The sequence below is a fragment of the Sciurus vulgaris genome (assembly GCF_902686455.1).
Source record: "Sciurus vulgaris genome assembly, chromosome: 13".
In the NCBI taxonomy this organism is placed as follows: domain Eukaryota; kingdom Metazoa; phylum Chordata; class Mammalia; order Rodentia; family Sciuridae; genus Sciurus; species Sciurus vulgaris.
This window is the reverse complement of record NC_136474.1, coordinates 62,596,687-62,622,973: the sequence shown is the minus strand read 5'-3', so window position 1 is coordinate 62,622,973 and position 26,287 is coordinate 62,596,687. Positions and strand designations below refer to the sequence as shown.

At 36.9% G+C, this 26,287-nt stretch overlaps 1 protein-coding gene across 7 annotated transcripts in view; it reads right to left on the bottom strand.

Moving 5' to 3' along the window:
• The window catches only part of KIAA1328, a 301,449-nt gene continuing 275,162 nt past the window's right edge, over window positions 1-26,287 (bottom strand). For all 7 annotated transcript variants that reach the window (XM_079108525.1, XM_079108526.1, XM_079108527.1 and 4 more), the window contains one exon: window positions 1-2,569. In XM_079108525.1, coding sequence (XP_078964651.1) covers window positions 2,362-2,569 — 208 coding nt within the window. In that variant the 3' untranslated portion in view covers window positions 1-2,361. The remainder of the gene's footprint in view (window positions 2,570-26,287) is intronic.

The following is a 26,287-nucleotide window of genomic DNA, read 5'->3' as shown; positions in this document are numbered from 1 at the left end:
AACCATAGAGATAATTTATTAATTATAATTCCATATATTTATAAACATTTGCCCACATTAAAATAACACACAGAGAGTTGAGGATAAAGTGTGAACTGAGAGGAGTCCCACAGGGCCCCTACCTCCCTTAGTAGACTGCACCCAGCTCTGCTCCTTTAGGGCTCTCCCCCTTCCCACAGTATTTGGTCAACAAATCTCCAGGATGATCCTGGTGCTAGAAGCAGGGCCAAGTGAAAAGACTGGCTCCACAGGGGAGAGGGCTCCTCCCTCCTCACGACATTTGGGGTGCTCTGGATAAGTTCCACTATGGGGATCAGATTTGGATCAACACAAATGTGCCTCCCGGAAGAGTGACATCAGCGAAAGCTTTACCTTGATTAACTTTGATTTCTAACTCAAGCACTCTGGGTCTTACTTAGGGAGTTTCAAGGGACATGCTCTGTCCTTTTCCATTTTACAGACACTGATTGTTTTTTCTCTCATAGGTGGTGGGCAGCAGGGTGGACAATGTTGCAGCACTACATGTTGCACCCTCAATAAGTGTCCAGTCTTGCTTTGGGGAAACAGCAAGAGGCTGGGAAAGCAAATGCCAACCAGCCACTATTGGGAGACAAACTGGAGGAGGGCAGGTTCTTTTGTTCTAGACTTTCTCTCGGTGGGACAGTTTGCAATTAGGTCAAACCTCAAGGCTCTGCATATATATCTCAAAGAGATTTAAATCAGATTAAAATGTTAACATATATTATTGAATTTGTCATGAAGACACTAGATTCTATACAAAGCCACACCCGATGGCTCACATCAACACCAACAAATGTCCACAGAATAGAGGAAAGCAACTGGTGGGTGACTGTGGCATAAGAGACAACTGTGTTGATTGATGCTGTCCTGAAAATTCATCTTTTTTTCTTCAAGTTGCCCATTCAGGGGAGGTAAAGAAGCAATTAAACTCCAGTTACTGGCATGCGACTCAAAAAAGTCTTTTCAGTTTATGATTCTTCTAAAGATAAGCAAATTTTTTAAAGAAATCATAATCCTTTCCTTGATCCTTCTGGATTCTCTCGCAGAGAACAGCAAGGACACCACTGTCCAGATGAGGTGACTGTGTTTATGGCTGGTCTAACGGAGAAAGGTACACTTGAACTGATTGCGACACCGGGGAAGGGAAATGATAGTTCTGAAAACTTAACTTTGAGAAAATGCCTGAGGGCTTCTCAGTTTCCCATCTACCCATTCCTGTTACAACCAAAGAAAGCTCAAATTCCAAAGGCTTTCTGAAATGGGACAAGACAGATTTGGTTACTTTTATAGGGGTGAACTTTAACAGGAAATTGGAATCTGCAATGATTTTCAACTTTTCAAGGGAGTAGCTATAATCAGACAAGGAGGCTGCTTAGCATGGCTTTTGTAGACTGAGCGCATGCAAGGCCTGGTCCAACCTGGGGTCTTTCATCCTCTTAGAAGGCAAGGGAGGGCCAGAGGAAGCTAATAAGCCTGCAGCAGCTGGATGCCATTCTCCCTTTAGTACCATCTTTCTCAGATATAACCATGGCAAGTTCACAAGAGCACAAGTGATGGACTATAAATGAACTTCACACTTGGATCAACAGGAAATTCCTAGAGCTTCCTTTTATTCATCCTGGGAAACTGGAAGGGTACCTGAACATTGGAAGAAAAGTGTTTCAGGCCTGTCTGTCCACTTGACTTCCCCAGGTAAATATATGAGTTAATGCTGCTTTTTTCCCAAAGATTGGCTGGGTGGATTAATACAAGTTGTAGCTCATTGAGACTTTTGGTAATAGGATGGGCAGCCACCAGGCTGATGACTACTAAGACTGACTGACACTTGGTCTCCAGTGCTGCTTCTCCAACTTCAGAATTCAATGACCATACTTAGACAGAGGTACTGGTGAGAGAAAAGGATGAAGGTAAAAAAGTCTTTCTGAAATTGCTTATGTTACAATGGGCTACTTTTATATTTCAGGGACCTTACAGTGGAAAGATTTTCTCACATACAAAAGAGAACCAACTTTTCTAGCAGAAGATTGAGAAGGGAATACTCTTGAAATGATGTGGACTATGCAATGGTGTTTTCTCATGTAGAAAGTATCCTAAATTTCTAATCTCTGTTTGACTTAGAAAAGATACTGACCCCTGACCTACCTCCTTTTAGTGTGTTTCTACTGATTGGTCTGATCCAAAACACCCTGGGTTGTTAGAAAAATTTCTATATTCAATATATAACAAGATGACAGTGAGGACCCTGTGAGAGGAGAAATTCAATACTTTGCAATCAAATAATTCAACATCCTAGATCAGTAGGTGAAGAAACCCACATATTTTGTAGCATATGCTTTGGAGTCAAATGAAAAATATATCTTCCAGAATTTGATTCTCCTCCAGGTCTTCAGGGGTCCTGCATGCCCCCATCTTCTTCCAGGTTGATTTTTGAGAACTGAGTCGAAAAGAATTACGATTCCAGGTCCCAGTTTCTCTGGAGGCATGGGGATGAGGTTTGGGAGAATTTGGGCTCAAAGACTGAACCAAATCCAACAGAGATGTTTCATACCTGTAAGACACACACAACCCAGTCAATAAAGGATCAGACTATTAGAACATTAAATATAAGAACCCAGCAGAGGTAGGTTGTCCAGGGCAAACCCATCTTACACAGGTCAAATCATGTGCATGTTCAAGAGGCTTCTTTGGGGGAATTCAGGGACGGAAAACACCAGAAGGACTTAAAGAATAAAGCCCCTGCTGCCTGTCTGTAAACTCTTCTGCTGACCCCTAACAGTCCTCTCTAACTTATTAAGACAGACTGTCAAGTGGGAAAAGTAATCATGATAATAGTAATGATACCACTTATTAAAAAGAAAGTCCAGGCAGACAGTGGCTCTATCCCCTGAAACATGTGGGCTTCTCTTCTGTCTTGGCAGGGCAGAGAGACTGAGGAACTATATGTAGGTTTTCGATCACCTGGAGGTGAAATAATGTTTCCTATCATATCTGACTGGACAGAACCAGTCATGTTTCTACAAAAAGGGGAAGGGAAATGGGTATTGGCAAACACTCACAATACCTACAATGTGAGAAATGGGTCTTCCACATAATTTGTAATAATTTTTTTATTTTATAGATTAGAAAACCAAGGTCCACAGAGATAGAAATGAAATGGAGTCACAGAGCAAGTCATTGTCAGAGTCAGGTGGTTTTTAAACCAAGACTAGTGTATCTGCAATCTTTCCATCATGATTAATAAGAAATACAACCACAGCAAAAGTAAAAGAAGAAAGTGGTTGTTTCCAACTATATTTTAGTTTAAAAATTAGTTGTAACTACACTGTATTTCCTCCAAAATTCATCTACCCTAAAGTAGAAATGCTTATCTTCATGTCCTGCCGTTATCATAAAAATTCCATTTCTCTAGAAGCAACATTCAACCATGGATTACACTGTGGGAGAAGAATTAGAAAGTTTGTGGTAGGCAGGGCTCAGATTTCAGTTCTACCTTACAATTAATTTAATTAATAAGTGCAATGACAGTACTTTTACTATCAGAAGAGACTAAATAACTTGGAAGATTAAAAAGCAACAAATCTTATTTTAAAAAGCAAAGCTTGAAAATCACCCAATGTAACACAAGAATTATATATACCATAAAGGAAAATAAAAATGAATTCCTATGGAACTTTGCACTAAACATCAGAAAAGCACAGTTTCTTTATCAGACTGTGTTCTGTGAGCAGTGTGCTTTAGTTTATTTAAGTGAGGTGATAGGAGGCTATAATGTTGATCAGTTTGGTCTTACCCTGCTGGAAGTGTTTGATGTTTGAATAATTTAGGACATATATCACTTATCCAGATCCATAAAATAACACTATTTGAAACGCTGGTCTATTTTAGCCATGGGCATTAACTATGGTGCCTCCGTACCTCACAGGGCCAGCCTCATGAGTTTCCTGGGCACATAGGCTGACTTCAACAGCTTCATTACAGATAGTGATAAGCAAAAGGCTTATCTGGTCTCCTCGACCAGTCCTATTCTGACTGGGCTGTGGTGGCATTAATTCTACTTTTTTAGAGTTCTTTCTAGTCGTCTTTGTCTCTGAGTTAGGAAGATACTGTGACAAAACTCAAGGGCTGTAGCCTTTGCTGCTTTGACTTGGCTCCATGCTCCCAACTTAAGAAAGGGCTAGTCTAAGATGATGTACGGGAATAACCTGGACATAAGTAACTGATTTCATGGTCTGCTCCATAGGCTGCACTGCATGGGAAGCTAACCATGACACCAGAGTTCCCCTCCCCATCTCCCTTTTTGATCTTTTGTGATTTCAGTAGACACCTTCTCTGATTGCTATTCCAGATCACCAACACCTTCCTCTTCTCTTGCCTTTTAATTGATGGAATGTTCCAGGACTCAATCCTTAGCTCTCATATCTTAGTGATCCTGTCTACTCTTGTGGCCTTTGTTAACATCTACAGGTCAATGACTGCCAAATGTCTAGGTAAACATCAACTTTGCTCCTGACTTTGAGATTCATACTCAACTGCTACCTGATATCTCTACTTGGAAATATAATAGGTTTCTCAAGCTAAACAAAATGCTTATTTTTTTTTCTGCAAATTCCACTGTCCATCAATCTAACTGCTCAGGTTAAAAACTTGCTATTACCCTTGATTCTTACCTCTGAGCCTTGGCATGTGTTGTACCTTCTGTTTAGGCTATTCTTTTGAATTGTGATCGTTTTCTCTGTCCGTTAATGTTTTTGTTTAAATGTCACCTTTTCAAAGAAGGCCTTCCTTAGCCACTTTATCCAAAGTAACTATCACTTGATAGTCACTTTACTGATTTATGGTATTTTACTTTCTTTATATCACTCAATATTATTTACAATGTTGTGTATATATCATTATACAAATATTTATTTAATATTAATTTATTGCCTATCTCCCTCACTAGCATGGTGGGCTCCATAAGGGTAGGGTCATAATTTTGTTTATTACTACTATCTCTAGTGAGAAGGAAAGGTGTCTGCTGCAAGGCAGTTGCTACACATTTGTTAAAGAAATGAACGGTCTCATGACTTAAATTTTAGTACTTTCTTTCTAGGCAACTTTTAAAATCTTTGGACAAGTCGTCTTTGAGAAATTAATAATGTATTTCTAACATTATGAAAAGTATTGCCTATCCAAAATTTCTTCTTCTACACAGTTTCTATAAACTACTTTTTCACTTAATATGTTGGGACCATTTTTCCATATCAATATTTTATATTATTTTTAATGATTTCAGATTATTTCATCTTTTGGATACACTTTACTCTATTTAACCAATCTCCTATTGAACAGTACTTAGTTAAGCCCAAAAGTCTTTTGAAACTTAATCAACCATATCTCTTATTCCTTCAGCCAATGCTCAAAAGGTACTCCACATTAACTTTGAGTGTTAAACATCTTTTTTTTTTAAAACCAAACTATGTCTTTAATCAGCTGTTTGCTTTCTTCATTTCCACTTGTCACTATCCTAAACAGATGGCCTTGCTCCCCACTTCAGGGAAAATAGAGGCCATCAAAGAGAAATTGTTTTCACCCTATTAAGTTTTCAAGTCTTTCAGCACTCATCCTTTTCTCCTTTTATAGTGAAGGAAGTGATCCTTCTTTTAGGTAAGGAACTTAATCCATTTGTACTTCTTAGGAACATTTTAGTTTTGATTAGCTACTCAAGAACCTTCACTCTTCTCCTGCTTACCATAAAACCAAGAACACTTAAGAAATTCTCTTTCCATGACCAAACCACTTCTCAATTTATTCCCATCTGGTCTCCACCTTCTACCACTCCAGTAAGACTGAAATTGCCAAATTCACAATGACTTCTACATTTCTAAATCCAAAGGACTTTTTGTAGTCCTTATTTTACATAATGCCTCTACAACATTCAATGTTGCTGGTCACTCTTTTACTTTATAAGCTTTAATGTTTTACTGAAGTAAAACATACATACAGAAAAGTTCACCTATTTAAAGTATGCAGCTCACTGGTGGTTAATTTATCCAGAGTGGTGCACTCATCACCATAATCTAAGTTTAGAAGGTGTTATTGCTCCCCGCAAAGAAACCCTGTACCCATTAACAGTTATTCCCATTCCCAGACCTAGACAATCACTAATGTACTCGCTCCAAAGATTTGCCTGGACATTTCATATAAAGGAAACCATATAACACATGGTCTTTTATATCTGACTTTTTTCACTCAGCATATGTTTTTATGGTTCACAAAGTTATAGTAGGTATCAGTACTTCATTCCTTTTGTGTTTCCAAACAATATTCCACAGTATGGATTTTAAAAATCTATTCATCACATATGGATATTGGGCTGTGTACACCTTTTGGCTACTGTACATAGTGCTGTTATGAACATTCATATGCAAAGTCTAGCAGGGACTTATGTTTTCATTTCTATTGAGCAGATAGGGTGGGATTCTGAGTCACACAGTAATTCTATATTTAATCTTTTAAAAAAACTTTTTTGGGGTACTGAGGATTGAACCCAAGGCACACTTAACCACTGAGCTATATCCCAGCCCTTCTAATTTTTATTTTTATTTTATTTTGAGACAGGGTCTTGCTAAGTTGCTTAGGATCTTGCTAAGTTGCTAACACTGGCTTTGAACTCTTGATCCTCCTGCTTCAGTCTCCTGAGCTGCTGAGATTACAGGCATGAGCCACCATACCTGGCTATATTTAATCTTTTTAAGTAACTACTTGCTAAATTATTTTCAAAATAACACCACTTTACAGTCCCACCAGCAGTGTATGAAGGGCATATACCCATCATATGTTGAGGTCTTCTTCTGGGACCATTAAGCTTTTTCAGAGAAGAATTCTTCAGTATTTTGCATGGGAAGGAGATGTGGCCTACTTCTGGAACATAAAAAGAGGTGAAGCTTTCCATTTCTAGACTTTGAATTAATACCATTTTCAGTCTTATCAGTTTCATCTCACCTTTCAAATATATGACATTCCTGAGTCCTCCCTTCTCTATTGAATTTTTCCAGAGAATTAATTTTTCTTTCTGGGACTAATATATCATATATGGAACTGTGGAAGAGATACTGAGTTTTAAAATTCTTGCATCAAACGTCCACCATGTACCGTTTTTAGTTTTATTCTTACTTTCCAGTGTTCATGTTGCTCCCCTAGTCCCAAATCTTGCCAAAGTTCTGTGAAATCAATCCCTTTTTGTCTGAATACCTTGCTCAGCTCCATGTAGTATCTTCCTCTGTCCTGCTTCATAGGTTACTAATACTGCATTCATTTTCCTTTTCCAAAAATGTGTAAAATCTCTGGTCTATTGATGACCCTTCTCTTTTCTTTATTCTTTTGAATTTCTACCTTTTATAACATAAATTTACCCTCATTTTATTGGTATCTCAGGAAAGAGAAGAAATAAATATGTGTTCTTTTAATCACTTTGTCTAGGAAATATATTTTCAGTGAGGTTCTAGAAATTTCTTTTCATGGCTATTATGAATGAAACTACCTACAGGTAGGCTGTTTCAATTATTTGGAAATATTGTAAATGCTACCGTTAATACTAATTTCACTTTCCAGTTGTTCACTGTTGGTATACTGGAACATAATCACATTTTTTTGTGCTGGCCTTTTATCCTGCAACCCTTCTATACTTCCTTAGCTTTCAGAGGCTTTGTGTAAAGTCCATGAATTTTCTATATAGATAATCATTTAATCTGTGAACATGGACAGTTCAACAGTTCTTTATAGCAGGTCTGCTGAATGATGGATTCTCTTTTTTTTTTTTTTATCTGAGAATGTAATTAATTTACCTTTATTCCTCAAAGGTATTTTCACTGGCTTGATGGTTCTTTTATCTCTTTAAGAGTGTTTACATCATTCTATTCCTCCAGGTTTCTGATGAGAAATACACAGTCATTTAAATCACTGTTCTCTATGTGCTGTCAATTTTCTCTGGCACCTTCCAGTATTTTCTGTACTTTCTAATTTTCAGAAGTTTAATTAGGATGTTTGGAGAGAATTTTTTTGAGTTTATCTTGTTTGGACTTGCCAAACTTCTTGAATCTTCTTTCACCAGATGTGAGAAATTTTCTTCTAGTATTTTTTCTTTTTTTCTACTTAAAACTCTTTCTGATATTCTTTCACAGGTCCCTGGGATTTTGTTTCTTTTTTCTAATTTTCCTTTTTTATTATTCAGAGTGGGTACTCTCTATTGATTTATTTACATATTTATTGACTCTTTTCTCTGTCATTCCTATTTTTGCTACTGAGCCCATCCAATAAATTTTTATTTCAGTTATTTTATGTTTTTGGTTCTAAAATAAGCATTTGTTTCTTCTTTACATCTTCTATTACTATGCTGAGACTTTGTTGATGTAATCTAAAGAGTGTTTGCCCTTACTTCATGAAACTTAGTTATGAGAATTGCTTTAAAGTTTTCTGATAATTTCAATATTTCTGGCTTCTCTGGTTTGGTATCTACTGATTATATTTTTCCTTGTAAGTTGAGATGTTCAATATTATACATATGCTGAGCAACTGTGGACTGTATCCTGGACATTTTTAATGTTATGTTATGAGACTCTGGGTTTTATTTAAATTCTAAGAAGAATGTTGATTTTATTGTGTGTGTTATTGTTATAGCTGGAATTCAATCAGAACTGGTCAATTTCAACCTGTTTTCTGTGAGGCACTGCTATCACAACAGTTAAATTTTCAAAGTATTTGCAAGCTATTTGGAGCAGTCCTACAGGTGTCCCACCCAGTGGACAGTATGGACCCTGGGCAGAGATCAATCCTATATCTCATTTCTCAAAGTATGTGAGAACTAAGAATGGGAATCAGAATTTCTAAAAAAATTTTCGTAAAACACCTAATAGGAAATATTTTAGGTTTTGCTGGACAAAAGGCAAAATTCATGAAAGGATATGCATAATTAATAAAAGAAGGAATATATTCCACACATTTTTGTTGACAAAAATTTAAAAAGAATAATAATTGAGTACATATATTAAAAATTCAGGTCTGAGAAAAATGGAAATTTTGGGGGGTGTGGGGAGAACATTTCACTTACCTGGGGTTCAAAGTTAATTATCATTGCTATCTCAATTGAAAATGTTCACCTGTTAATGTTGAAGTATAAAAAGAGGTTTATATATTGTATCTGTGAAAAATGTCTTTTCACACAGGTAGTGTCAAATATGTTTTAGGTGAGCATATGTAGAGTTCTACTGTCTTTTTCCGCTGACATTCCTTTTAGTTTGTGATTAAATTGCAAATTAATCACTTTCAACTTTCAATGGATAGTTAGGTTGAAGTTTCTCAATTACACAGTGAAGCAGAATTTGCAATAGAGAAATTTCCTTTGTACTTATATTCAGGCCCCCAAAATGTAGTTTGAGCTCAGAGAATATATCTGTTGCCAGTTTGTGAAGAATTGGAAGTCACACTTCTTGTTTAAACTTTTGACAACAAAAAAAGTACATAAAACAGCCTGAAACTACTTGTGATTCAGATAAGGTTAGTTGTCATTAAAAATGACCATCACAGTACAAGTGCTGTGCCTTACAATTTTAGGCTGAATTCACTAAGAAACATTATCAAGACTAAAGCAAAAGTTAATTTTCAAGGCTATTCAATGGTCACTAACAGTAGTTGAAAGGGATTTTTTTTCTCACTCAGAAAAATTTTATTCTTAATTCTGAACTTAAAAAAATCACAAAAGAATTTTACTATTGCTAAGTCACTTGTGACTGTGTCACACTTGTCTCAGGATATTTATCCTTTATTTCTGACAAAAACTCAAGGAACTAATGATGGTTAATTCCATGAAACTAAATGACTTTCACCATTGACACTACTGATTCAATAACAAAAGTAAATTAAAATGTTTTTCCTCAAAGTAGCTGATGAATAACATAATGAATAATCATAAGCTTTGAATCCCTTACATTTTCACAAGTTTTGTAAATTCGTCTAACTAAAACTTTTTCTTTTCTATCCATGATTTTTCTGCCACTAATTGTAGTTCATTTCAGTAGATTCCACTTCATGTTGCATTGAATTAGTGTTTTCTCAACTTCTTTGAAAATACTCTTGCCTGTTGTTGTTCCACATAAACTATTCCTAGAGAGAAATCTTTGAACATGGTCATTGACTTGGCACTGATTCCAAATGAACAATATCTCTAACAATGATGATAACTCTTCAACAGGAGTGAAGGAGAAGCACCTTGAATAATTTGTCTTGTTTTAAATTGACTATCAATGCTCCTTCCAATTTTAGCTCTTTGAGCAACTTTATATACTCTACAGATATCAAGAGTACTCTCTTTTTGTAGCTCTCTCCTATTTAGTACTCTGCCCTGTAAACACTAGCCACTTGAGCCTCTTCAGATTTCCAACTCCGCCTCCTTAAGTCAATGAACCGGTTTAGCTCCAATGAGATTCCTGAGCTGTCATCCTAGAATGTCACTGTACAACAAACCTCATTGGTTTCTCCTCTTTCAGGGATAATTGACATGTGCATTTGATGTACAATGTGTGAAAACAGTTGTTTCATATATTTTGTTTTTAGTTGTTTCCAGTGGGAGAATAAATACAATCCCTGTTATTCCATTTTCTTTGGAAGAGGAAGTACTCTGATAAAGATCTTAATTTGAATTTCAAAAACATGCTTCAAGGACATGCTTTGACAGTCACCTGATACTTGAGAAAAATGCCAAAACATGTTGGAGAAAAAATAGTCTTTTTAATAAATGATGCTGGGAAAACTGGATATCCTTATGTAGAAGAATGAAAGTAGGTCTCTATCTTTCAACTTACATAAAAGTCAACTAAAAGTGGATCAAAACCTTTGAAATTAAACCAGAAACACAACTACTAGAAGAAAACACCAACACAATACTCCAGCATACTGGCAAAGGCACCAACTTCCTAAAGCTCAAGAAATAAAACCAAGAATCAATAAGTAGGATGACATCAAATTACAGTTTCTTACAGCAAAGAAAACAAGAGCTTGAGGAGAAGGCCTACAGAATGATAAAAAGTCTTTGCCAGCTACTCCTCTGATAGGGGATTAATATCCAGAATATTAAAAAAAGAACTCAAAAAACAACACAAAAAATCATATAATGCAATTGATAAATGGACAAAAGAATTAAACATTTCTTAAAAGAAGAAGTACAAATGGCAAAGAAATATATGAACAAATTTTCAACAGACCTAGCAACCAGGGAAATGCAAATCAAAAACTACATTGACCTTTAATTTCCCTCCAGTTAGAATGGCAATCATAAGGAATAAATGTTTGAGTTGAAAAAAAATTGTAGAGTTTTAAAAATCATAAAAGCCCCAGAAGATATTACACAATGTTGGGAACAAAAAATCACATTGGCATACACACACTTCATTCTGCTTAAAAAGTTCATATCATATGGTATGATGATGTGAATTCTCATAGTTGTGGAATGAAAGAAAACTGGGCAGATATAACTGAATAGAACAATAAATGAACAGGTTTTTGGTAAAAAAAAAAAAAAAAAAGAATACAAATGGTAAGTGTTGACAAGGATGTGGCGAAAAGGTAAATCCATACATTGTTGATGGGATTTCAAATTGGTACAATCACTTTGGGAAGCAGCATGGAGATTCCTCAAAAGATTAGGAATGGAACCACCACAGGACCCAGCTATTTCACTCCTTGATATTTATCTAAAAGAACTAAAATCATCACAGTATAGTGAAACATCACTTGTTTACTGCAGCACAATTCATAATAGTCAAGTTATGGAATCAGCCCAGGTACCCATCAACAGATGAATAGATCAAGAAAATGTGGTATGTATATTTAGTCATAAATAAAAATAAAATTAAGGTATTTTCTGGTAACACAAGGAACTTGTTTTAGATAGCGTTTTTTGCTGCTGTGACTAAAAAGACCTGACTAGAACAATTTTAGAGGAGAAAAGTTAATTTGGGGGCTCAAGGTTTCAGAAGTCTTAGTCTGTAGATGGCTGGCTCCATTCTTTGGGACCTGAGGTGAGGCAGGACACCAGGGTGGAAATGTGTGGGAGAGGAAAGCAGTTGGGAACATCACACCAGGAAGGAGGGGGGAGAGATAGGGAGAGAGAGAGAAAAGGAGAGGGAGGGAGGGAGGGAGGGAGGGAGGGAGGGAGAGAGAGAGAGAGAGAGAGAGAGAGAGAGAGAGAGAATATCTCCTCACCATGACAAAATATGAACCCCAAAGATATACCCCCAATGACCCACTTCCTCCAGTCACACCCTAGCTGCCTACAGTCACCACCTACTTAATCCCTATCAGTGGATTAACACACTGATTAGGATAATGCTCTCTTAACCCAATCATTTTACCTCTAAACCCTCTTGCATTATCTGACATATGAGCTTTTCAGGGATATCTCACATCCAAACCAGAACTGTAGAACATCTGGCTAAGTGAAATAAGCCAGACTCAGAAAGTCAAGGGTCAATTGTTTTCTCTCCTATGTGGAAGCTAGAGCAAAAGAAAGAAAAAAAGGGATAATCCCTTGAAAATAGAAGGGAGATCAGTGGAGTAGAGAAGGAGGGAGGAGGGAGGAGATAGCAGAAAGAATTTCACCTTTATGTATATCTATGAAGCACCAATTAAAAAAGAAAACAAATAGAAGGAAGATCAGTACAGTAGAGGAAGGGAAACCAGGGAGGGAATGAGGACGTACTGGGGACTGAAATGAAGCAAATTATATTTCATGCACATATGATTATGTCAAAATGGACCCCACTACTATGTATAACTAAAATACACTAATAAAAATATTAAATAAAAAAAAGAACACGCTCTGAGAAGGTATCTTGCTTTCTTATGGCATTTGAGTTTTGCCACTAAGGAATTTAACCTTGCCTGCAAATGTTAATTGTTTTGCTTAAGGGTTAGGGAAACTTGTGGAAACAGATTTAGGATTTGCATTCTGGTGGTGTCAGAACCTAACACATTTCCCAGAATACCCAAATTAAAGTTATAGGAAGAAAGACGCTGGCTACAAATGTAATGACAATCCACACTTACAGCTACTCAGGGAGAAAAAAGACAAGTAAGGCATTTGTGGAATGAAAGAGATCTCAGAGGCAAATAATTAAGTTTAAAAAAATGTGTGTGAATGCAATCCAAATCAACATCAAGTATTAACTAACAAGAAGGATAACAGATGCATCAGTTGTACAATACACATTAGCTAGATTTGAAATGCCAGTATTCCTATATCATCTTTAGTTGTTAGATAAATAAGCATAGATATTAAACCAAGCTGACTGCTTAAAAGAGATCCCCACAACAGATGTGAACATCAAAGGTAAGAAGAGTAAAAAGGGCATGTCACCTAACATACCAAAGAGAAAAAACAAAGCTTATTTTTAGGAATCACAGTTAGACCTCGGGAAGGGATAGAGAAAACATGGATAGAAAGACCAAGCTAAAAAAATTCTTGATATTTCCTTCCACCAGAGAGATTAGACAGCTTTCAGGAATCCCTTTGGAAGATGAGATTTATATGAACATATCATTTTAATTTTAGAGGTGCTGACAAAGACATTGGGATTACAGGAATTTTCATGTGTTTTAAAAAATGTTTTTGTGTTGACCATATAGCCTATCTCGTAGGGCACTTGCCTAGCACATGGAAGGACTGGGGTTCGAATCCCCAGCACTGGGGGGGGGGGGGGATGGTGGAAGAAAATTTCAAGGAAAAAAAATGTTTTCATTAAACATAAAGGCAGAATTAAAACTTATAATCCCTAATTTCCCCACTTATTGCTCAATATCCATACCACCACTTTGTTGAAAAAGTATCAACTATAGGGAATTATAGTATTCTTTTCCTACCACCAAATCTGTACCTAACTTCTCCCTCTTTTACTCCCCTCTATTACAATAATTGAAAAGGGAACAACCTCCCAACAAAAGCTGATCTTTTCCTATATGCTGAGTTCTATCCTCTGACACCTTCTTGAGGACCTTCATCATTTGATCTTCCCCTCTTCAAGATCAAGTTTTCTCTCTCAACTGAATCATACCATAAGCATTCAAACAAGCTTTGGTATCTTAAAGTATTTAAAAATATCTGTCCTTAAAGTTCTTCCTTAGAAAGAGATTATAGCTAATAAATGCAAGGAGAACAACAATAGAAACAAAATCATCATTTTGCAACCCCTGATCTAGTCAACAATCATCAATGGCTGCCAAAACCATTAAGTGAAAGGTTGATGGGGACCTTTATAATAGATGGATCAGGATGACATCATCTAAGTCAACTGATTTATCTTAAAACCACTAAAAGTAGGACAACCAATAATTATCTTCTTCTTGATATGTTACAACAGAAAGTACACAGCATCACCTATGAAGGATTCTTGCCTTAAAGCAATTAAACTTTAACCTAACCAAACCCAAGGATCTAATTGTCAATTTACATGAAATTCGAAGTATAGAGGAATAGACTAAATGACATTTCAAGGATATAATCAGCTAAGAACCAGAAATTCTATGACAAATGACTTAGTTGCTTCAGCAAATAAATGGCATCACAAAGGAAGAGAAAGTGGTAATAGATCAAAAGAAAGTTTTTGGACATATAAACCAAATGCAGTAAGTACGTAGTGATACAAACAAAGCAATGACAAACGTGTACTTTTGAAACAAATGAGGAAAACTGAGCAGATAGAGTCGTAGATGATCTTAAGGAATTTTACTTTGTTGGAATAATGATATTATAGTTATAGGTTTAAAAAATCTTGTTAGAAAAAAAGGAAAAAAATCTTGTTAGAAATATATACTGAAGTATTTTTTGGCAAAATGATATGATATCTGGAATTTGATTTAAAATATTCATTGAATAAAAAAGTTTGGTGGAAAATTATAAGAATGTCAGAACAGCCAGGCGTGGTGGTTCATGCCTATAAACCCTGGAGGCTGAGGCAGGAGGATCGCGAGTTCAAAGCCAGCCTCACCAAGAGCCAGGTGCTAAGCAACTCAGTGAGATCCTGTCTCTAAATAAAATACAAAATAGGGCTGGGGATGTGGCTCCATGGCCAAGCACCCCTGAGTTCAATCTCTGGTAACCCTCCACCCCCACAAAAGAAAAAGAATGGCAGAACACCGAAGATTGCTGAAACTCAGTGAAACCTATGGATCCATTAAATTCTCTCCACTTTTGCGTATGTTTGAAAACTTTGATAGTACAAAATTAAAAAGAATTCTCTTAACCCACATCACCCTTCAACTCCCACCCTTGTTTCTTTTCATAGGAAGCTTTCTGAAGTCGTAGCATGTATTATCTCTGCTTTTCACCCCTTATTCGGTCTGCAACCACTTGAATCTGGCTTTCCCTGGACCACTTTCCTGAAACCGTTCTTAAGGTCACAAAATAACCTGTCTGGGTAAACCCAATGGTCAGTTGAATTGTTTTGACCTCTCACACATATTCTACATTAGTAAACTTGTCTGCCTCCTGGAAACACTTTTCTCTCTGCTCTTGGTTTCCATGACATTACAACCTCCTCAATTCCTTCTTGCTTTTGGGTCACCCCTCAATGATACTGCCTTTTCTTGCTGTTCTTCTATCTAACTTGAATATGCTGGCATTCCTCAGCATTTAGGTCAGAGGTCTTTTCAGAGATCTCAGTATTACATAGCATCTTTGTGGTAGTTCTCAAATTTCTATCTTTAGTCCAACCTTCAAAATCTAATCAGTTACGTGATGACTCCACTTGGGTATCTCAAAGCATCTCAAAATTAATTTTCCCTAAGTCAAAGTCTGGCCCCTTTTCTCATAACTAAATTTTCTCCTTCTTCTAGCTTTTTTCATTGAATACAAAACAAAAAAACCTCTTTCATCCACTCTACTACTGAAGCCAAAATCCTTAGAGTCATCCTTGACACCTCCCTCTCAGTACTGTCCTCTTCCCTATAAGGTCTTGTTGGTTCTACATCCTAGTACATGATAGTATTGATTGTTCCTATCCCATTTCAACCCTTGAGTTCCAGTCACTATTTCTCTCATCTATACTACCACAATAGGCTCAAGAGTTTCTAAGTTTTACTTCTGTTCCCCTCCACATAGCAGCTGGAGTGAACTTTAACACACACAAAATGAATCCTGTCAATCCTCTCCAGTGACACTCAGTTAACAAGGGCAGTATGGTTGCTAATTTTATGTATCAACTGGATGGATATGATGCCCAGTTGTTTGGACAAACACTAGTCAAGACATTGCTGTGAGGGTGTTTTAAAGATGTGGTTATAATCAGTTCACTTTAAGCAAAACAGATTATCCTTCATAAGGTGGATAGGTCTCATCCAGTTAGAATTTCTTTCTACCAGAAATGAACTAAAATACCACTTCTTCAGAAAAGCCTTCCTTAACCAACTATCTAAAATTAAATTACTCCCATTATTTTTTCTCATGATACTCTGTATTTTTCTTCATAACTCTTATCATAATTTATCATTTTTTTCTATAGTTTATTTATCTATTCTGTCTCCTCATTAGACTAGAAACAATCGAGGACAAGAAACACATTTATTTGGTTTACCATTATATCTTTAATTTCAAGTACTCAATAAATAATGAATGAAACTATACAGTTCCAGTTATTTTCTTAAAAAGCCCTTTTAATTGTTCAAATATGAGAATATATGCTTACATTATAAAATTCAAACATACAAAATTAAGTAAGAAAAAAAGAAAGTCCCTTTAATACAGTATTCCCCCATCCAAATGCCAAGCCTATGCAGCTTCTCCCAAATCACTGATAAGTTTACTATATATGCTTTCAAATCTTTTTTAGTACAATTACATGCATACATGTGCATATTCAAATGCACAGACAAGGACACACAAGCATTTACAAACTTAAATTGGGCCATGCTTATGTACTGACTTGTGATCTGCCTTTTCACTTTTCAGCATGTTTTTTTGGGGGGGCTCATTCCACAATAATGCATATAGATCTACTTCTTCTAAACTAGGGCAAAGTATTCTATTTTTTAGATATGCCACTGCCCTAATTTTAAGGGGTTCCTATTGCTTCTACTATCTTAATCTACCTAGTATTAGTATTCCCGTTCTGGTTATCTTAAGAGAAGAAAATCAGTATTTGGTCATTAGTGTAGATTTAAGGGCAATCTGCTTGAAAACATTTCCTTTAAAATGTGCCATCCTTGAATTTCTTTTCTACTATATTGGTGAAAGATATGTCAATATGACTTGCTTTAATGAGAAGAAATAAAATGGAAAGACCCAGTAATGGGTCCAGGAACTGTCAGCTAAGGTTCATAAAGATCTAGTCTCTCTTCCTTGCTGAGAACTGAATTCTGTAGGTATCAGAGATTCATATGTGATAGACAGATTTTTCTCACATTTATGTCAACCAGTCTCTACAGCCTATGAGCCAGGCATCATTTGGCACAGAGTGTCTCAGAGAGGTTAGAGTCCCTACAGGTTCTCTTTTGAGTACCTCCTTCTCTTTTTTGTTTTTGTTTTTGTACCAGGGATTGAACCCAGAGGCCCTTAACTACTAAGCCAGTTCTGTTTTGTATTATATTTAGAGACGGGGTCTGGCTGAGTTGCTTAGGGCCTCACTAAGCTGCTGAAGCTGGGATTGAACTCGAGATCCTCCTGCCTCAGCCTCCCAAGCTATTGGGATTACAGGCATGTGCCACCATGCCTGGCTCTTCTGACTTCTTATTGCTACTTAGTTCCATAGCTCCAGGTAAACTGAAATCCTGTTGGCTGGAAAGCTTAATTTCTATTTCTATGACAATTTTTGTGGTTCCAACCTTTAGATCTATGAAGTTAATATTATTTATTATGCTGAGGGTTTAAAAAGTGGATGGAGTTAATGAAAATCTTTCTGACAAATCATTATCACTTAAATGAACTATAACAATTCAGTGGGTTAAATTCACATGTATACATACTTCTAATAGATGTCTATTGTTTTTAAGCAATTTTAAGTGATGCTACCATTTGGATGTAGTCCGTGTCTCCAAAAGTTCATATGGAAGGGTTGGTTCTTAGTATTGTGGTGGGAAGTGGAAGACCTTCAAGAGGTAGAGATATTGGGAAATCCTTGGGTCAGTGGGGCTATGCCCTCAGAAGAAATGCAGCTATTTCTCATGGGATCTTGGTTAGTTCTCATGAGAAGGTTGTTACAAAAGCCTGAGCCTGGTCCCACCCTATATCTCTACAGCTCCCTATTTGGCAATCTTCCTTTCACATGCACTCCTACCATTGAGATTTACCATGAGATGATGCAGCAAAGGGAGGAAGGGCCTCACCAAAGCCTATATGTTTTGTGGTTCAGCATGTAAAGTGGAATTAAAAGGACTTTTTTCTTTATAAAGTTAGCCTGCCTTAGGTATTTCACTATAGCAATGTGAAATAGACTAATGCAAATGGCATGGTTTTTCTGACATCACTGAGACATGGGTAGTAATGGAATGACTATGGAAGAATTTGGGAATCTTCATGTCTGAAACCTTCCTATTTAAAGATAGTTATACAATAGTCACATTTGTAGGCTGATTTTAACCTGACTATGTAACATCTGATAATAGGTCCAAATTAATAATATTTATAAAAATATTGCACTCCAGGGGCTGGAGTTGTGGCTCAATGGTAGAGCACTTGCCTAGCATGTGTGAGGCACTGGGTTTGACTCTTGCACCACATGTAAATAAATGAATAAAATAAAGGTCTAAAAATTTAAAAAAAATATTGCACTCCAGGTAGTGATAAGGGCTCAGACTCTAAAGTTAGATGGTAGATTTGGATGCTGGCTCTATCAAATTATTTTTTTCTTGGTACTAGGGATTGAACCCTAGGCCTCACAATTTCTAAGCAAGCATACTACTATTGAGCTACAACTCCAGCCCTCACCCCTATTTTTAAAAAAGTTCAATTTGAGACAGGGTTTTGCTAAGTTGCCCAGACTGGCCTCAAACTTGTGATCTTCTTGCCTCAACTTCCTGAGTAGCTGGATTTCAGGAGTGTGCCATTATGCTAGGCTGGTTCTTTTAATCCAAACTATGTGATCTTGAGGAATTTGCTTAAGTTTTCTAAGCTTCCATTTCTTCATCTGTAAAATGGGGGTAAAAACAACAATGACTACCTTTCTGAGGATTTATGATTTCGGTGCCATTCCTTGCATAGAATTAGTGTGTAATAAACGAAGGCAATTACTATTATTACATTTAAAATTATTGTTAGGAAGCAGGATGTAGTCAGAGAAAGAAAGGAAGACTAGATAGAAGGATAAGAAAAAAACTCCAGATGAATGTCCCATTATATCTATCATAACAAACGATTACAGGAATGAATGTAGAGTGAAATGAAAGGTATGAAGAGAAATCAAATGTATAACCAATCAAAGGACATGAAAGATCATTTGTATGGGAGAACTTTATGCATGGAAAAAAAAAGACATACAACTTAAGTTCAGTGACAAAAAAATAAGCTGACAAAAATATATGTGACATACTATTAAAAGGGCTATTCTTCATAGAAAAAGAAAAATTCTAACTCAGTGGAAAAACAGACAAAAGTAAAAACAATTGATTTTAGAAAATAAAATATCATTTATAGTAAGAGAAATGTTAATTGTAACTACACGATGCCATTCTTAACTGATCAGACTGGAAAAGTACCAAATTTAGGATTGTATTTTTGAAAGAGTAATAAAATGGGCACTTTCCAATATTGCAGGTGGGAAATAAGTTGTACATTTCTACTGACATAATTTGGCAATATCTGTGAACATTTAAAATGAACTTATCTGTGATCTGTAATTCCACTTCTGGGAATTTATCCTATAATTATCCTTACATATGTATAAATGACACATCAGGAATATTCATCATTGTTTGCGATCACAAAACAGCTTGGAATGTAACCACTATTTGACCCAGCTATTCCACTCCTTGGCCTATACCCAAAGGACTTAAAATCAGCATACTACAGAGATACAGCCACATCAATGTTCATAGCTGCTCAATACACCATAGCCAGATTGAACCAACCTAGATGCCCTTCAGTTGATGAATGGATAAAGAAACTGTGGCATATATATACAATGGAATATTACTCCACCATGAAGAATGATAAAATTATGGCATTTGCAGGCAAATGGATGAAACTGGAGAATATCATGCTAAGTGAGATAAGCCAATCTCAAAAAACTAAAAGATGAATGATCTCGCTGATAAGCGGATGAGGACATATAATGGGGGGTAGGAGGGATTAGCGTTAGGGTTAGGGTTAGGTTTAGGGTTAGGGATAAGGAGGGTGGTAAGAATGGAGGAAGGAAGGACTGTATAGAGGGAAAAGAGGGGTGGGAGAGGTGGGGGGGAGGGAAAAAATAACAGAATGAATCAAACAACATTGCCCTATGTAAATTTATGATTACACAAATGGTATGCCTTGACTCCATGTACAAATAGAGAAACAACATGTATCCCATTTGTTTAAAAAAAAAAAAAAAACAGTGGGAGTAGTCTAAATGTCTGTTCACTAGTGGACTGGTTTACTGCATTAAGACTGTTCCTATCATCATACATTCATTCATATACACAGCCTAAATCATATATGCATAATTATCCCTGAAGACACAGAAGTAACTGTACTTATGTCTAAGGTAGACACTTAGTTGGCTGAGAGATTGGTGTGAGAGGAACCCTTACTTTTCACTGAATATCATTATGAATTTTTTCATATTAAGACTATAAGTTTGATTTTCTCTCTCTGACAAGTGACTATTTAATGCAACTGGGAATAAAATACTTTAATGGGTTCCTTCTGTAATCTGTGTACCCTAAAGAATTTTGCATGGGCTGGGGATATAGCTCAGTTGGTAGAGTGCTTGCCTTGCATGCACAAGGCTCTGGGTTCAATCCCCAGCATCATAATAAAAAAAAAAAAAGAAAAAAAAAAAAAGAATTTTGCCTAGGAGAACAGTACCAAGAAATGATTTAGAGGAAAGCAGAGACATTGCCTTTTATGGAAATCCCTAGGCTAGGAATGAATAAAATAAAATGCCTAAGAGTGTTCTAAGGATTAAATTGGTTCTTAATCTTTATCTGCAATTGTGAAATCTTGATAGCACTGAAAATTCAAATTTTTTGTAAACTTCTGATAGCAATATCAGACCAAACTCACACTTTTATAGTTATAAAATCTGACCTGATTTGATGTGGGATTATATACTTAGTTTATTCCATTTAATGTTAATAATCATACATTATGCAGGTTCACATATGGCATATGTACAATGCTATTTTTTTTACCATTTTTTCATTTGTTCTTTTTAGATATACCTGACAGTAGAATGTATTCTGAGATACCCATGCTATTTTTTTAAAAATAAAATTTAAAATATATCTAAGAGTTCTGGATGAGGAAGTGTAGACCTGTACCATTTTCTCTTTTGGTTATTAGTCCTGAGTTAAATCTTCACAGAAAGAACCTCCTGAAAGTTACCCTATTCTCTTCAATAAGTACTATAATACATTCTTAATATGAAAAAATTCATAATGATATTCAGTGAAAAGTAAGGGTTCCTCTCACACCAATCTCTCAGTCAACTAAGTGTCTACCTTAGACATAAGTACAGTTACTTCTGTGTCTTCAGGGATAATTATGCATATATGATTTAGGCTGTGTATATGAATGAATGTATTATAGAACTGTTTGTCTCTTCAATTCAATAAATTCCTACCAGTCATGGTTCATAAGATGCCTACTCTTGGTTTTTTGTTGCTTATGGGGAGTTTTGGTAAGATTATCACTATGAAAACAAAGTACTTGATCTCAGAGATTTTGATATTGAAAGCAAATGTGGGCAAATCTGATAACTTGTGCAACCACAAAAATTGAGTTTAAAATTTTTTTCTTCCTGTTATTACTGCAGGAACTACACACACATTTTTAAAAAATAACACCACCTCTGCACCCCAGGCCTGTACTTTGAGGACTGGAAAACTTAAGATAACTTATTTTCTAGCATCTTAATCATTTTGTGAAATTATGATGTTAGATAATGATCATTTAATACTAAATGTTCTCTTTTCTATAGAATTATAACTTCCTACTAATCATGATTTAAAGTCTAATTTAGTATGGCCGGAAACCAGAATGACAAGTGAAATTTATAGATCTTAAACTCTACTGTCTTGAGAGACAAGTACTGTTAGGCAGATTGGAGCCAAAGAATGTTACCTGCTAGATCCAGAAGGAAAAGCAGCAAGCTGACTGCTAGAGAACATTATGCAGAAACCAAAACTAAGAGGAGGAAGTGTTTGCCTTGTAAATTCTACCAGGCAAAAATGATGGAAGGTTATCCTGCTTACTAGTGTGTTCTTTAGAAAGTTCAGGGCACATATGGATATGCATTCATTACATTTGATGCTACACATTACTGAAAACAAATGCAATAACATAACTTGTCGGTGTCCTGTCTAAAATGTAAAATTATAAAACCAAATGGTAGTGTTCTGTTTTGTGATTGTTTATATTTTTGAAAGAGAAAAGTAATATAGATAGATGGACTTTGTAACCTTTATGTGAACCTATTAGGGGAAACAATCTAGCAGACAAGACCCCCCCCCCACACACACACTTGTACACACGGTTTCTCTTTGTGTGTGTGTCACAAAGTGAGTTATAAGTAAAATCAAGTATTCTGGAATATTTTAGGGGGAGCAGATTGGGCTGGAGGTAAGGTGTTCTGCTTGCTCTCAGGGCCACAGTTAGAGCTGGGAGATTGAAATTGATGGTAAGCGAGTTGAAATAAGAGCTCTGTGGAAGAGACCCAAGATTCTTCCAATTTAACTGTAGATTATATTTCTCTGTTCTTGGGTTACAAAGAAGGTGATATAGGTTGGATGAGGGCAAACTCACGAAGGAAGAGAAACTGGTAGAAATACAGTTAAAGAGCTTACCTACTTTGTTGTTAAGTATACATAGTTCCAGAACAGCCATTTACTTAAAATGGTTGGTCAAGATTATGAACTCAGAGACCATGTTCCTAAATCTGCATATAGCTGAGTGTTTGGGTTAATACTCGACCCAAATTGGTATCTTAAATGAAAATTAAAGATGGGGAAGATCCAGACTTCTGGGTTGAAATCAATAATGCAGTGTGTATCCTGGAAAGGCAACAGTTGAACTCCCCTATTAAATGCAAAATGGACCACTGCAGGTGAAGTTCTGATAGGCTGGGAGTGCAAGTCTTGCGAGTTGGCTCTCCCAACAAATAAGCCTCTGACTAAGGCCACCTTAACAGATATGATTAAAGTGCACTTAATGTTATTTCCATGTTACTTTGTTACTAGGGGAGAATAAAAAATTGCACAGGCCTACCTAAAAGAAGATGCTAAAGTAATAGTCTCTTGTCACTTTGTGAATGGTAAATGGATGTGTGATGACAATGTAATGCATGTAGTGAAGTGTTTAAACACACATGTATAAAGGAAGTTTCTTAGTGAAAAAAGACAGGAAAAAACAGTGCAGGAAACCATATCTAATTTACTTACTTTAATAAGCTTACTGATGCTAAGAAAATTAGGACAATTCAATAGAGAGAGAGGGATATAAGGAAAGGGAGTCAATAAAGGAAAAACAAGTACAGTCAAATATAACTATTTTGATTGTTGCTAAACAAGGGAAGGATGAAGTAGATGTTGATGGGGAAAGATGAAGTAGATGTTGATGGTGAAAGTTTTAAAAGAGCAAACCAAGACAGGAGGACTAATTGAGGCATCTCCCAGCTCTGGCAGTAAATAAAGGATAACCCCAAAACTCTAGAAAGATCCACTTGCTATCCTAGTTTGGAAGAATTTAGAAAACTGAATAACAAGAAAAAGTCCAATGCATTTGTTACTGAAATACAAGAGGTGTTAATAAGAGAGATTGAATCCAATGGAGATTGATGGGGAGACCAGGATCTCCCAGTTGACACTGGGTCAGCATAGTAATTGAACCTGACAACCCTTGTTTGGGTCAAAATCAATGATAAATGGAAGGAAAAGAGGAAAAAGAACGAATTAGTGGGGCATGTTGAAGTGAAATCCAACATTATTTTGGTGTCTCAAGAGGTTCAGTGCAAGAAAATAAAATTATTTTTAGTTCAAATGTCAACACATAGCAGTACAATTCACAATAGCCAAATTATGGAACCAGCACAGGTGCCCATCGGCAGATGAATGGATTAAGAAAATGTATATACACATAATGGAGTTTTACTCTGCTATAAGGAAGAATGAAATTATGGCATTTGCTGGTAAACAGGAGGAAACAGAGAATATCATGCTAAGTAAAATAAACCAGACTCAGAAAATCAAGGGTCAAGTGTTTTCCCTCATATGTGGAAGCTAGAGCAAATTAAGGCAGAAGGAGATTAGATATCATAAAGATATAAAGAAGATCAGTGGAATAGAAGGAGAAGATTGAGGAGGGAGGAGGGATGGGAAAGGGAAGGAAATGTGGAATGAATTTAAAATCATGCTATGTACATATATACATACACCAGAATGAATCCGTCTCATGTATATGTATAAAGCACCAATCAAAAATAAGTAAAATGAGAGAAAGGAAGATCAGTAAATTAGAGGAAGGAGAATAGTGGGAGGGAAAGTGGAGGACACGGGAGCTTAAAATGGAGTAAATAAAATTCCAAGCATGTATGATTTTGTCAAAATGAACCAAACTAGTACGTATAACTATAATGCTCTAATTAAAAAAAAAGAATTAGCATATGATTCTGCAAAAAAACAAAAGTCAATGCTTAGGTGAAGAAATATGATTTTCCAAAGACACCTCCACTTTTGGAAATGGAAGAAGTAGCATGGCAACCAGCAGTCTTGAGTGACATCCTCCAGGAAATGCCTTTTGCGTTACTCATAACCAGGAAGATTCCATTTAATCATTTTTCCTCATTAAATATGTTTTAGTCTAATTTTTAAAATTAAGTTTAATACATTTTTTTCTCATCTCACAAATAAAGGTAGAATCATTTTTACAATAGGCCATGACTTTATAGCAGTGATTTGTACTTCATATTAAGTTTCTGTATTGACCAACTGGAAACACTGAAACACTGTAGCATTCTAAGGTATAGTATGAGAGAAACATGAACATTATTGTGGGGAGGAGTGATATGGATCAAGGTGTGTGATTACCTTGTGGTTGTAATGTGCTTGTGCTGAGATTCCCTGTATAAAAGTATAGGGTTAACATTTCCCTGTGCAAAAGTACAGTTGTATGGTGACAGTCGCTTGACTTCTCTGGGCAAATGTTCAGATTTCAGTTTTAACCTTGAATCACAGACACTGACTCTTAAGGGTAGAAGATTCTGAACATAGCAAGATAACCGTAATGTTGCTCCTGTGCTGTGACCTTCAAGCCTGCCTGCTTTCCATAAACTTTCTCACAAATAAACTTTTGATGATAAAACCTATATAATAGAGTTTTCAAGATGGCGGCCTAGAGGGTGGCTGCATTACGTGTTGCTCCAGAACTCAGGATTCAAGAGAGGAGATATTGAGACGCTTGGGACCAACTCAAAGTAGCCGGGTGACTCTCACCCCCTGGGGGGGCATCCCGGATGGGACGGGGGTCCCGGAACGCAGGAAACTTTGTGAAGTAGAACTGCCGGCGAGACGCCCCTCCCCCCGCTGGAGCGCCATAGAGGAGGCCGCTTGGCACAGCGCTGGGACTCGGAGCAGCCACTGGGGCTCCGGCGGCTGCCCGGGGGAGGAGTGGCGGGGAGAACTGTGTGGACTCAGGACCCCGGGGCCTGCCCTGAGGAGGAGGAGAGGAGCGTGGCCACTTGGATTCGGAGAGACTGCGCCAGAGCTGCAGGCGGTTGCCAGAGGAGAAGCCGCGCGCGACGAGCTGTTTGGAATCAGAACGACGCTTCTGAACACCGGGGCCTGCCCTGAGGACAAGGAGGAAGAGGAGCGGCCGCTTGGATTCGGGGCCTGCCCGGAGGAGTAGGAGAAGGAGGAGAAGGAGCGCGGCGGGTCCTTTGGACTCGCAGTGACTGCATTAGCGCTCCAGGCGGCTGCTCAGAGGAGAAGGCGAGTGGTGAGTTGTTTGGTCTTAAAGTGACAACTCCTGAACACAGGGGGGCTGCCTGGAGGAGAAGCGTGGTGGGACGCTTGGTCTTGAGGGACCACACCAGAGTTCCGGGCGGTTGCCCAG